The sequence below is a fragment of the Calypte anna genome, chromosome 15, assembly GCF_003957555.1.
Source record: "Calypte anna isolate BGI_N300 chromosome 15, bCalAnn1_v1.p, whole genome shotgun sequence".
In the NCBI taxonomy this organism is placed as follows: Eukaryota; Metazoa; Chordata; class Aves; order Apodiformes; family Trochilidae; genus Calypte; species Calypte anna.
In genome coordinates this window covers 2738875-2750964 of record NC_044261.1, presented here as the reverse complement: position 1 = coordinate 2750964, position 12090 = coordinate 2738875, and the positions used below count along the sequence as shown (strand labels likewise).

The 12090-nt window shown below is 43.5% G+C and overlaps 2 protein-coding genes across 5 annotated transcripts; one reads left to right on the top strand and one right to left on the bottom strand.

Moving 5' to 3' along the window:
- Positions 1 to 762: 762 nt before the first annotated feature.
- On the bottom strand, positions 763 to 7962 carry DENR (density regulated re-initiation and release factor). Of its 3 annotated transcripts, none has more exons than XM_030460630.1 (8): positions 7857 to 7962; positions 6665 to 6779; positions 5684 to 5703; positions 5322 to 5406; positions 4640 to 4723; positions 2988 to 3104; positions 1884 to 2023; positions 763 to 1063 (listed from the first exon to the last, which is right to left on the bottom strand). In XM_030460630.1, the coding sequence occupies exons 2-8, from the start codon at positions 6768 to 6770 to the stop codon at positions 1019 to 1021; spliced, it is 597 nt and encodes a 198-aa protein (XP_030316490.1). In that variant the 5' UTR covers positions 6771 to 6779; positions 7857 to 7962; the 3' UTR covers positions 763 to 1018. The 3 variants fall into 3 exon arrangements, with proteins under 3 accessions (XP_030316490.1, XP_030316492.1, XP_030316491.1); XM_030460632.1 differs by having other exon boundaries at positions 7828 to 7949; XM_030460631.1 differs by lacking the exon at positions 7857 to 7962 and adding an exon at positions 7713 to 7737.
- Positions 7963 to 8018: 56 nt separating this feature from the next.
- GPN3 (GPN-loop GTPase 3) lies at positions 8019 to 11981 on the top strand. 2 transcript variants are annotated; one of them, XM_030460629.1, is made up of 8 exons: positions 8019 to 8123; positions 8269 to 8377; positions 8471 to 8638; positions 9565 to 9689; positions 10058 to 10173; positions 10823 to 10919; positions 11392 to 11520; positions 11734 to 11981. In XM_030460629.1, exons 2-8 carry the CDS (start codon positions 8287 to 8289, stop codon positions 11794 to 11796), a joined length of 789 nt encoding a protein of 262 aa, XP_030316489.1. In that variant the 5' UTR covers positions 8019 to 8123; positions 8269 to 8286; the 3' UTR covers positions 11797 to 11981. The 2 variants fall into 2 exon arrangements, with proteins under 2 accessions (XP_030316489.1, XP_008491710.2); XM_008493488.2 differs by having other exon boundaries at positions 8020 to 8163.
- Positions 11982 to 12090: the final 109 nt, after the last annotated feature.

The window sequence follows — 12090 nt, the reverse complement described above, 5'->3', positions numbered from 1 at the left end:
GGATGTACCCGGCTCATCTTTTTCAAGAGAAAAACCACAGTGACAGTTACCTCGTTAGTGCCACCGTTCTCAACCAAACCCCTCAGTTTATGAACAAAAATCAGAAAAAAAAAAAAAGATTTTACCATTGAAGGAGAGGGTGTGGGATGTGTCACTCCCTTGGGTTTGGCAGTGATAGAAAAACACCATTCTAGGACTCTGCTGCCAGGGAGCAGTTGTTATGAAATGATGCAGTGAAACGCAAAGCCCCAGATGGATGTGGGGGCTGCAGGGAGGGAGGAGCAGAGGTGCACAGGGCACCCACCTCACCTCCTGCAGGAGTGATCTCTGAAAAACTGAGTCCTCACACCTCTCTTGAATGGGCAGTGGCAGAACACTTCTGAAATGGCCTCACCCAGAAGACAGGCAGAGGTAGGAACTATGAAAATCAGCTCAACTTTTCAGCCATTCAGATGTCCCTCTGTCTCCACTCAGCAGAACTGCCAGGAATCTGCAGTGATCATCTTAGTCCAACTGCATAAATATGTTGGGATTCATTTCCTTTAACTGTTAACAAACCTTTAAAAAGCTTGTCCCATTCTAGTTTCTCTGATTTTATGCAGATTAAGAAGAGGTATGAGTTTTTGTACATCAGTTACATGCCTCATTTGCTTAAGTTCAGCAGAAAGCACAGCAGATCAGAAATAAGTTTTAATAACTTACATTATTATTTTCCTCTATAAGTTGTTAAGAGGAAAGTAGCTGTAAAGCAAACAAACCATATTCAGTGAGGAACAGTAATTTTATTTATTAAATCTACTTCATGCCTCAGCATGACAGAACCCCAAGTTAACTTTGGCAAATATCACAAAAAAAAACCCCAAACAAACCCAAAACAAAACCAAGCAGCTATACAGGACAGTGAGAATGCCAAGGATACAGGCTCTCCAGTGTGACTGCAGAGCAAATGGACTTAAGATGCCTCACTTTGGCTACATTATTTATAACCATATAATTACATACAGGTAGACTTTCACTATCACTTCTTGACTTCTCCAAGATCTTCAATGCTATCATCATCCACCTACAAAAGGGAAAAAAAGCCCAAAAAGAGCATATTAAGTACATTTTCTTCTTGCATGTCTCACTTAATATTCACTGTACAGGTAACACAGCCCCTTTAAGGCTCTGCTGGAAATTCTACATGTGACCTGTGCCTACAGGACAAGCTCAAAGGGGCTCTGAATCCAGCCAGGTCTGGGGTTATTTCTGAAATAAATAGAAATTTCTGAAATTTCTATTTCTGAAATAGAAATTTCCTGATTTATAGGAAAACAGGAAATAGCAGAACAAGGGGGAGTTAAAGAAAGTACCTGTGATTACAGCAGTGCCACCAAAACTCTCAACCCTTTCAGGCCAACCCAAAATTAGCTCATTTCTTCTGATGCACAGATGATTTTGTCTCTAATTGGGGTCTTTGTTGTTGTTTGTTTTGTTTTGATTGGCTTGGGTTTTATCATGCTTAGTTTTGTTTTAATTTAACAATATTTAAAGGTATTTAAAAAATAGGATAGCAATGTAAGAATATTTGGGCATTCACCCTTAACAGTCCCAAAGAAGCCCCAGTTATTTGACAGCTGGACTCAACTCCAACTTTCCTTCCTCACTGTAGTATCCACAGCAGCACCACCACACATTTGGGGAGTTCTTGTTTCTCAGACAATGGAAACAACACCTGACTTCAAGTTTAAGCACTCCTTAACCTGCTCATTCAATGGCAGGAATGTAGTAACTTTTTTCTTTTTGTACATCAATTTGTGCTGCTGAAGATGAAACCCCTTTTGGGAAGTCACTGGGAAGTCCCAGGCTACTGGGAAAAAACAGACAGAATAAGGGTTTATTACCTCAGGCCACTTCTCCTGGATTACATCAATGATGTCATCTGTGAAATCCCCCTGAATGATGATTTCATCTTCTCCTGTTACTGAGGCACCGCAGGAAAATTTCTGAGCAAAAAACCTTTGTGCTTCCTTAAGATCAATTTCTGTCAGTGGGAAAGCAGACAGGTAAAGCACAATCCTTTCATACAAGTGTCTTGTCAGGCTTAAAATCCAAATCTTGGTTTAACTGTTAAAAAATCAGTGTCAGTTGACACTTAAAGCTTTGCTACAGTCTCTATTGAAAGCAAAAACCTGTTGTTTACCTACAAAAAATCTGACTCTACAAATCTAGCAAACTTCAAAGCCAAAATTGCTGAATGTCCTCTACACATTCTGCTCACACAGGGCTGTGCTGCACCAGAGGAGCAAGTGCAGATCTGATGAGAAAGCCCTGCCAGTTCTGAGTAACTTCCACAGTTCCAGAACAACTTTTCCCACAGAAGTGTTTCAGTGTGTTCCTTTCAGAACCATGTCCTGACAGTTTTTGAGCACAAAGACCCAGATCCAGTTCAGATCAAGCTGGAGCATTTCACTGATCCCATAAGAGAACTGCTGATACTCTCATGCAGGAAATATGCAACAGATTTTGTTAATATAACCAAGGTTAAAACCTTTTTAAGGGTATTTCTCAGCAATGTGTGAAGTAGGTAGGACAGCACTGTGAGTGTACTTGGTGATGATTTGACTGCTATAATAGAAAGGCACATAAAGCCCTTTAATCAGTCTCAAGAATGGGTAAAATTAATTGTCATATTTACAGGTTTGATGGAAATAAATGTTTATAACTGAAGACAACAGACTGCTCTGTTGTAGTAGTCCAACATGTGGACTGCTATGGGAAGCCTTGTTTAAAAAAACAAAGTATTTGTCTGCAAGCAACATGGAAATAAGGACTTAAATAATTGATCACTGAGGGAAGGAAGTGCACCTTTGCATGTTCTGGAACTGCTAAAAGCACCTTGGGACTTTCACCTCACACAAATGGAAGCAGATGAGCCAATGGAACACAAGTGGAGGAAACAGCACAAGGTTAAAGGCAAGCACACCTAAAAATGGAACAAAACTCACCAAATGTTGCAAGGCCACATACTCTGGTGACATATTTTTTCTTTGCTCTAGGAATTTTAGCTATTGTAACTTTCTGTGGTACAGTCTTCTTTTTCTGTTTTATCTGACCTCTTCCACCTTTAAAAGAGTAGAAAGTTTAATGATCAGTTAAATGATGTCACAGCTAACCAAAGAGAAAAAGCATCACTGACTGCTACACTTCCACATGATTTAACACCTTCCTTCTGCCTGTTTCTGAGCCCACCTGAGGGAAGGCTTCATGTCCCAGGCATTTGTTAGTCTGAATAAAGCATGCAGAAGATACATTCCACTCATCAGGATTCTTCAAGTCAGATTAGGATCTCAGTTAACTTTGTGTACAGTCATCAAGTTACTCCAAGGTAACCAGTTTCATGTTCTCCAGCCTTCTCAGCATGAAAAGCTGAAGAATTGATGACAAGCAGACTAACTCCTTGTTAACTAGTTCTTTTGCTAACATGTGACACTCTGAAGTCTACATTCCTATAAATTGCCATCTGATAATTTAAGGCAGCAAATTTCAGTCTTAAAATTTCTTCTGTAAATTTCTGCAGTGTCTTAGCAAGGTTTTTCTGGTTTTCCTTCACCCTTTCTCTGTTGGTCAATATTAAATCATCATACTTAACCCCATACCTAAAGTTTTCAAGAAAATTTAGATTCTAGAAAATCCCTGAATATTCTAAACCCTATTATTTTAGAACCCAAACCTAACTGTATTACCCCATACAAGACATTACTGAAAGAAAACATCCTGAAGTCTCTGGAAGAAACATCCAAGGTGCAGAACATAAATTACTGCTGTCACTACTCAGAGTCTACTAACAAGATAAACTGGTTGTCAAGACAAAAATAAAACATCTCTAGTGACATGTGGCTTAAAAGATGGATCTTACTGGACTATTAACCATCATGAAGCTATTAACCATCTATTAACCATCTGAAGCACTACAGACACAACTGCAAATGTGTGTTAACAACCCCAGCATTCTGACTAAGTGGAAAGTATGTTAAGTAATTAAAAAGACCTCCAAGGATAGAAGATAAAAGTGTTTTTTTAATTCTTTCATTTATTTTGTATCTTCCCAAGATGGTTTCTGAACAACGTTTTTCAGTAGTATTGCTGGGAAGAGACATGGCTGTTACTGGAGCTGTAGGTGACAGTGCTCAGAGCACAAAACCAAATCCTGGTATGTGAATACTGAGGAGGGGTGAAAGGAAAAGAGGCAAAAGCAGTGTCATGAGGCACTGGCAGAGGAGAGCTGTCTGTTCTGCTCTGTAAGCAACCTATAAACTGCTGTTAAACAGGGAAGAAAGAAGTATTCTGGGAGGCCTGCCAGCTGACTTTAGGTTTAGAAAAATTACTGCCTGAGTAAGTGCAATAGCAGGGACAGGAACAATGAGCATGGGGTGCAGGTCATCTCTCACCTGCTATTGCTGTTACCTCTCAGCAGCAGGGATCACCCACCAGCTCTGCTGCCACTGAAGAAAAACACTGAGTATCTTCTGTGCACAGTAAAAGCACAGCTAACAACCAGGATACAAGGAACTCACACCACAGTCCAGACATGCAGGTAGGAAAGGAATGTCCCAAACTGCTCATAAATCACTTCTACGATCAACTATTTAGACCTTGCCTCTCTTTTGCTTCTTCTTCTCTTCTTCTTCTCCTGCATTGCCTTGGCCTTCTCCAACCCCAGCTTCCTGTTTTGGTGAATTTTCTTATGTGCATCAGAAAGGAGTAGGGAGAAGGAGAATAAAATTAGTGGTCAGAAAACTACAGCCTTACAGGAACAGGAAGGTACAACAGCATTTTGCTAAGGCCATGAACTCTTTGCTTAAGTGCAGCATCCCATGGCTGACACGTGTTCCATCTTCATTATGTTTGTGCAAATGAGACTTCAGAAAAGCCTTTGCTTAAAGACACAGTTCCCACTCACATAATTTCCACAAAGAGAAATTAGTGACAGTGTTAATACTGAAATTACAACTGCAAAATCCCCCATTATTAATGACATTTCCTCCAGCCAAACACAGCAGACTGGACAGACACAAATTCAATAAAACTGACTTTGACCAGAAATAAGTGCATGGATGAGTGGCTCCAGTAGCAACCTTAAAAAGGCTCAAGCATTATTATTGAAACTAAACACTATTTATTCAGTGTTTACTGACATTATCAAACACTTTCCCAGCAGCCAAAAGCACAGTAGGTTCCCTAAGAAAATTATTACATTTCATAGTTGATACAGGGGAAAAGAGAACTGGACAAGCTGAAGGACTTCTGATTATGTCTTAGAAACCAGAGAAGATTCTTACCTACTGTAAGTTTTGCAAACTCATCTGGAAAATTCTTTTCTAACCACTGTCTGCATTTAGTCACATCAGGCATGTATTCACAGTACTAGAGGAAAAAGGTCAGTAAATGTTGTTAGCAGAGTAACTAGAAAATAGAGCACAAATACACCAAAATATACTTGCTGCTCAGCTCAGCCCTTCAGGTGACTGAACATGAACACCATAATACTGCTTAAAAAACCTTGTGTCACCCTAAAGATGACAGTGGCTGAAGCACAGAATTGCCACAAGTAAGAAAATCCAGAAAAGATGAGAAAGAATCATTGTAGTCAGGGATTATAGGACAGAAAGAAGAAATTTGAACAACAAAAAAATAAACTCACCTCTGTTGGCAATGAACAGACTGGAGACAGGGAGGGGAAAAGACAAAAAAAAAAGGAATAAATTATAAAAAGAAGTTCTCCACATTCAGCCTTAGCATTAAATTCAAAATGGCATTTTAAAGTTAGGAATGACTTTGTACTGCATAGCTCTGGGTTATAACCAGACATCAATTAAAAAAGATTACTTTATTGATAGCACTCCAGCTCTTTTTATTTTTCTCTCATTAGTCATTTGTTCACACACTTTGCCTTGGGGTAAAACCATCACAGACAGAACAACCAGTCAAGGAAGGGTATGCCCACACATTTGGGAGAAGTTACAGAAAAATCTAACTAGAGTATTAGAAGATATATCTAATAAACAGAGCTGCCAAGGTCCAGAAGAAACCCAAACCACTCGTTCAGGCTTTCATGCACAACAGGGCATGAAAATCCTAATCCCCTGCAACTGTCTTAAAACCAGAGCAAAATCCCATCCCTATCTAAACCACACCCATCCAGATTATTTACTGCCCTTTAACTCTCATCCACTACAGCATACTCCACATCCAGCCACAAACATAATGAGTACAGAATAATTCTAAGCAGTACAATGATCACTTTCATGACTTCTAACTTTATTTCTTTTTGTCACACCAATGCTCAGAGGCCTTTTCTGTGCTCAAGGCTCCATTGGCTTTTTGCAGGAAGGCTTTTCTGCTCACAATCTGAGCACCACTCCCACTAACTCAGCTTTTCCACACAAAACTGCTTCTACCACCCCCTCAGAGAGGGAAGAGGGATTGCACCAAAACTGCTTTGGATAACACCCACAGGATGAGCTATTTCAGAAAGATCAAAAAGGTCAAGCTGTCCAAGATGGCTCCAACACCTCAACAAAAGCTGACCAAAAGAAAAAACTTGGTTTTTCTCATTCTTTCTGCTAGAAAATAAATAAACAGCACATTTTAAGAATGGGATAACTGCCCCTTCAGCACTTGCCTCCACAGTAGAGAACCCGAAGAGGATAGTCAGCATCTGACCTGCCACCACTCCTTACATCTCCTCTGCAGTCAGGGACCACGGGCTCAGCTACATCCGTGGCCATGTCCCAAACCTGGAGGTCACAGGACCAAAGAATCAGGACCTAAATTGAAGTTGAAGTTTTCCATGTCTTTCCCAACTCAACAAGAATCCCAGAGACTGGTGAATCCCAGAGGAAAGAGGTACAATTGTACAAAAAGCAGGAGGGAACAGAGAGGGAAAAATAGGAGTCAATGAATAATGAAAAAAAACATGAGAAAAATGCTGCAAGATACTAAGCAGGAGTGAATTTTAGGATGCAAAGGGGGGGAACCAAGCCAGATCAGCAGTGTGTGGGGGCTGGGGGGACTGTGGGGAGGCACTGCTGGGTAGGATCAAAGAAAAGGAATCATTTAAATCCCACACTGACCCTGGGACACTGGTACAAAAAACTCCAACCAACCAACCACTACAAAACAAGCCATCCAATCTCAACATTAACATAATTAATAATGATTTATAGTCGTGCTTTTTCAGATTAAAGCCTTAGAAAATAGGAGGCAAGAGGGCAGGTGCTCGCAGTGGATAGTGAGTCCCTCCAGGATCTGGGAGAAGGCAGGATGCGTGTGCAGGAGACAGGACGGTGCCTGGGAACTGAGGGACAGGAGGGCGCCGGGTCCCTGAGACGGGGAGGGGAAGGTGCTGGTACCGGTACCTCGGGAGGGGAGGATGCCTGGTACTGAGGAAGGAGGATGCTGAGGTACAAGAGGAGAGGGGGATGAGGGTGAAATGGGCAGAACCGCGGTACCAGAGGCGGGGAAGAGAGTGTGTGAGTGAGTGTGTGAGTGAGTGAGGGGGTGTGTGAGGGTGTGTGTGAGTGAGGGTGACGGGAGGGGTGTCGGAGCTGAGGGAAGGACCCTAAAGCCGGGACAGGCCCGCTGGGGCGGGGAGGGGAAGCGGAGGGGCGGCAGCGGCGTTACCCGGGAGCTCCCTCAGCCCCCGGAGGTTCTCCAGCCCGCAGCGTTACCCCGGGAAGCCCCTCAGCCCGCGCCGTTACCCGGGAGCTCCCCCAGCCCCGGGAGATCCCTCATCTCCCGGAGCTCCCGCAGCCCCCGGGAACTCCCCCCAACCCGCGCCGTTACCCCGGAGCTCCCCCAGCCCGCGCCGTTACCCGGGAGGTCCCTCAGTGCCCGGAGCTCCCTCAGTCCCCGGCGGCGGCTCCGTCCCCACACCCCGCACGGGCCACACGTGCGCCCGCCCCAGCGCCGCCGCCGCCGCCGCCGTCTCGCGAGAGCCGTGGCCGCCTCCGGGGAGCGTCCGGCGTGACGGGAGGCGGGGATTGAACCCGCCGGTGCCCCGCACTGCTACGGAGCGCTGGAGCGGACAAAGTTTGTACCGTCCGATCCCTCTCTCTGCCCTTCCCCGCCGCCATGCCCCGGTACGCGCAGCTGGTGATGGGCCCGGCGGGCAGCGGGAAGGTGAGGCGGGGGGTGAACGAGCGGTGGTGGTGTGTGTGTGTGTGTGTGTGGGTGTGTGTGTGAGCGTGTGTGTGAGGTCGGTAACGGCGTTCGTGTGCCTTGCAGAGCACGTACTGCTCCACCATGGTGCAGCACTGCGAGGCGCTGGGCCGCGCCGTGCAGGTGGTGAACCTGGACCCGGCGGCGGAGCTGTTCAGCTACCCGGTGATGGCGGGTGAGCGGCGGGAGGGTGGGAAAGGAAAGGGAAAGGGAGGTCCCGGTGGCGAGCAAAGGGATGGGGAGAGGCTGGTGGGTGTTGTTGTTTCAGATATCCGTGAGCTGATCGAAGTGGATGACGTGATGGAAGACGAATCCTTAAGGTTCGGTCCCAACGGGGGGTTGGTGTTCTGCATGGAATATTTCGCCAATAATTTCAGCTGGTTGGAGGAGAGCCTCGGGCACGTAGAGGATGACTACATCTTGTTTGATTGCCCAGGTAACCCAGCGTCGGGGGTTCGGATCATTCTTCACACACCACATACACTTTGCAGTCCTTTTTAAATTTTTTTTCCCTGCTGGTCGCTATCATCCACACGTTTCTTGGCGTTATTAACAGCTCTCAGAGGCATTTTCCAATGTTTGGGAAGTGAACACGGCCCCAGGGGCAACCTGGGTGACACTGATGCTTTGTAGCATCATGTGGTGTGGCAACACCATGGCAACTGCTAATTAGCACTAACTGGAGGTCAAGGGAGGGGGAAAGCCACTTTATTTCTTTGCTGCTTCATCCAAATAGGTCATTAAAAAGAAATTATTTAATTTGAGGGTGCTGAGACACTGGGACAAGCACTGGGACTGGAGCAACCTGGGCTGGTGGGAGATCATAGAATCCTAGAATAGGCTGGGTTGGAAGGGACCTCAGAGATCATCAAGTCCAACCCTTGATCCACTCCCCCCGTGGTTCCCAGCCCATGGCACTCAGTGCCACATCCAGGCTCTTTGGAAAGATCTCCAGACACGGAGAATCCACTACTTCCCTGGGCAGCCCATTCCAATGCCTGATCACCCTCTCTGTAGAGAAATTCTTTCTAATCTCCAACCTAAACCTCCCCTGGCACAACTTGAGACCCTGCCCTCTTGTCTTGCTGAGAGTTGCCTGGGAAAAGAGACCAACCCCCCCCTGGCTCCAACCTCCTTTCAGGGAGTTGGAGAGAGTGATGAGGTCTCCTTGGAGCCTCAAATGTCCCTGCCCAAGCAGGGGGGTTGGAACTGGATGAGCTTTAAGCTCCCTTTCAATACAGAGTTGTCTGAGAAGAAAGGATGCTGTGTCCTATCAGCTTTTATTTACATTTAGTGCAAAGCTTGCTTCTGGGTAACTGAGAACTGTCCCTGTAAGCTTCCCACTAATGCCACGTGTCCTAGGTCAGATTGAACTCTACACTCATCTCCCTGTGATGAAGCAGCTGGTGGAGCAGCTCCAGCAGTGGGAATTCCGTGTCTGTGGAGTTTTCCTTGTGGATTCTCAGTTCATGGTGGAATCTTTCAAGGTATCCATGTGGTATCTGTTGTAAAAGTTGAATATGATGAAGAAAGAGATGGGTTTGTGTAGCCCAGGGGAAGGAGAGTGGAGCTGGGGGAGGTCTGATGGATGTCTGTCAGCTGCAGCAAATTAAAATTCCAATTGGATGTAAAGGAAAACTGCAGAGAGCAGTCAGACTGGCCTGGGGACAAGTTGGCAGATAAGATTTGAGGCTCTGGAAATAAGATGGGAGGCTCTGTGCCTTCCTCTTCCAACAGAGATAAGAACTCCCCATTCGTGTCCATATGTTCTCCAGATGTGGTCTGTGGTTGTGTCCTGCACGTTTGTTTTGTGTTTTCCTGTACTTAACAACATCATTTTTCATATTCCTTAAAGTTTATCTCTGGAATTCTGGCAGCACTCAGTGCAATGATATCTTTAGAGATCCCACAGATCAACATCATGACCAAAATGGATTTGCTGAGCAAGAAAGCCAAGAAGGAAATAGAAAAGTAAGTTCCAAAAAAATGACCTGCTCTGTACTGTAGTGTCTTGAGGTGAATATCACTCAGAAGTCAGTCTGATGTCTCCCACAATTAAAACATAATCTTCAAATGGTTAGAGAGGGATTTGTTTGATATCAGACATAGTTTTTAATGTCTGGATAGGATGCTTACAATTTAGGCAGAGTCAAAAGGCTACCTCCATGTTTTTATGGATCTCTGGATCCTTATCTTGAACAACTTGAATCATCCTGAATCACATTCCAGGGTCCTCTTCTTCAAAACCCAAACCAGGGTTGATCCTGTCAGGTTTTTGATACTGAACATACTGAATCACTTACATGATTCAGGACTTCTATATTTGTGCAAAAATCACAAAATTAAAGTTTTTCCCTGTGGTCTTCCTCAAAGCTTTCTTGAATATCCAGGTATATCAGAAAAAAAAATACTTCAGTTGTTTCTAGTAGCAATCATAACTTTTAAATTTTGATTAAAAACCTTAAAATCAAAGCTCTCTAAAATTTTAAGCTCTCCTGATACAAAGTTAATTGAGTTCACACAGTGATGGATGGTTGTGGTAGCTTTATAAAAGCACAGTGACTCATTTGCTCTTTGCCAAGGATTCTGACAGTGTTAATGATGACTTTGTTTCTCCCAGGTACTTAGATCCAGATATGTATTCTATGATTGAAGATTCTACAAATATGTTAAAAAGCAAAATGTTTAAAAAGCTGACTAAATCTATATGTGGATTGGTAGGTATATTGCTTTTTTTATCTGATATCCTTTAATCCAGGCCTGAGCCATACTGTATGGCTGCTGACTTCATTGCTGTTACAGATATTGGTTGTAATATAATAATTCTCCTCCCCTCACCCCAAATCTGTGTATTTACCTTAGTTACAAAGCCAGGATCTGTAAGATTCTCAGGCACTTTTTGCCTCTTTTAACTGGGTTTTGACTTTTCTCAGATTAGTGTAAGATTCTTGATGCTTTTGCTCTGAATTCTCTTCCATTAGCAGGTTTGGAAAGAGCTTTATCTACTGTGTAGAACTCAAGGCTGCTGATGGGTGTTCTGAGTGGGGAATTGCCATGGGTTTGCAGCCTGCTTTTCAGTGCTGTGTTAGTTCAGACAAAAGTGTGGCTGAAAAGGAAGCTTTTGGGTGCTCTGATGTGAAAATTGACTTACTGCATTTTCTTCCTAACATGCCTGGATCCTTCCTCCAGATTGATGACTACAGCATGGTTCGGTTTCTGCCTTTTGACCGCTCTGATGAGGAAAGTGTGAACATAGTTCTGCAGCACATAGACTTCACCATCCAGTATGGAGAAGACCTGGAATTTAAAGAACCAAAGGTGAGGCACTTCCTGATGATGAAAAATGTAAAGGGATTCTTGTAATTTAAGTTGTCATATAAGTATTTTCTTGGTAAATAAATTATTGTCTTGGTGTGGCTCAGCAGGAGCCACGCTGGGGATTGTTCCTCTTGTGCTTTCTAAAATAAAAGTATCAATAAATTCCCACTAGGGAAAAGTCAAGTTTTACCTTTTTTGGTTTGTTTTTGGCAGGAATGTGACGAAGATAAATCTGCTTTTGTGGATGAATACTTCCAAGATCATGTGGATGAGTAAAAGTCAGATGTTCAAAACAGGGAGGAAAATGCTTTGTATTAAAAATAAAAAGGAAAAAAAAAAGGAAAAAGGAAAAAAAAATCCACACAAACCTACTGGATGTTTACATGTAAGATAACTAAAATTTATACTGAAAAGTGATCTATATGACCTCAACACTATTTAATAAATATTTTATACTCTTACCTGTGTGTGTTATAAAATCCATAGGTTAGCAGTAGTACATATACAAGTTCCCTACATACAGATATATTTCATTTAAGCATAGGAAAACTTGGGAAAAAATAAAATAAT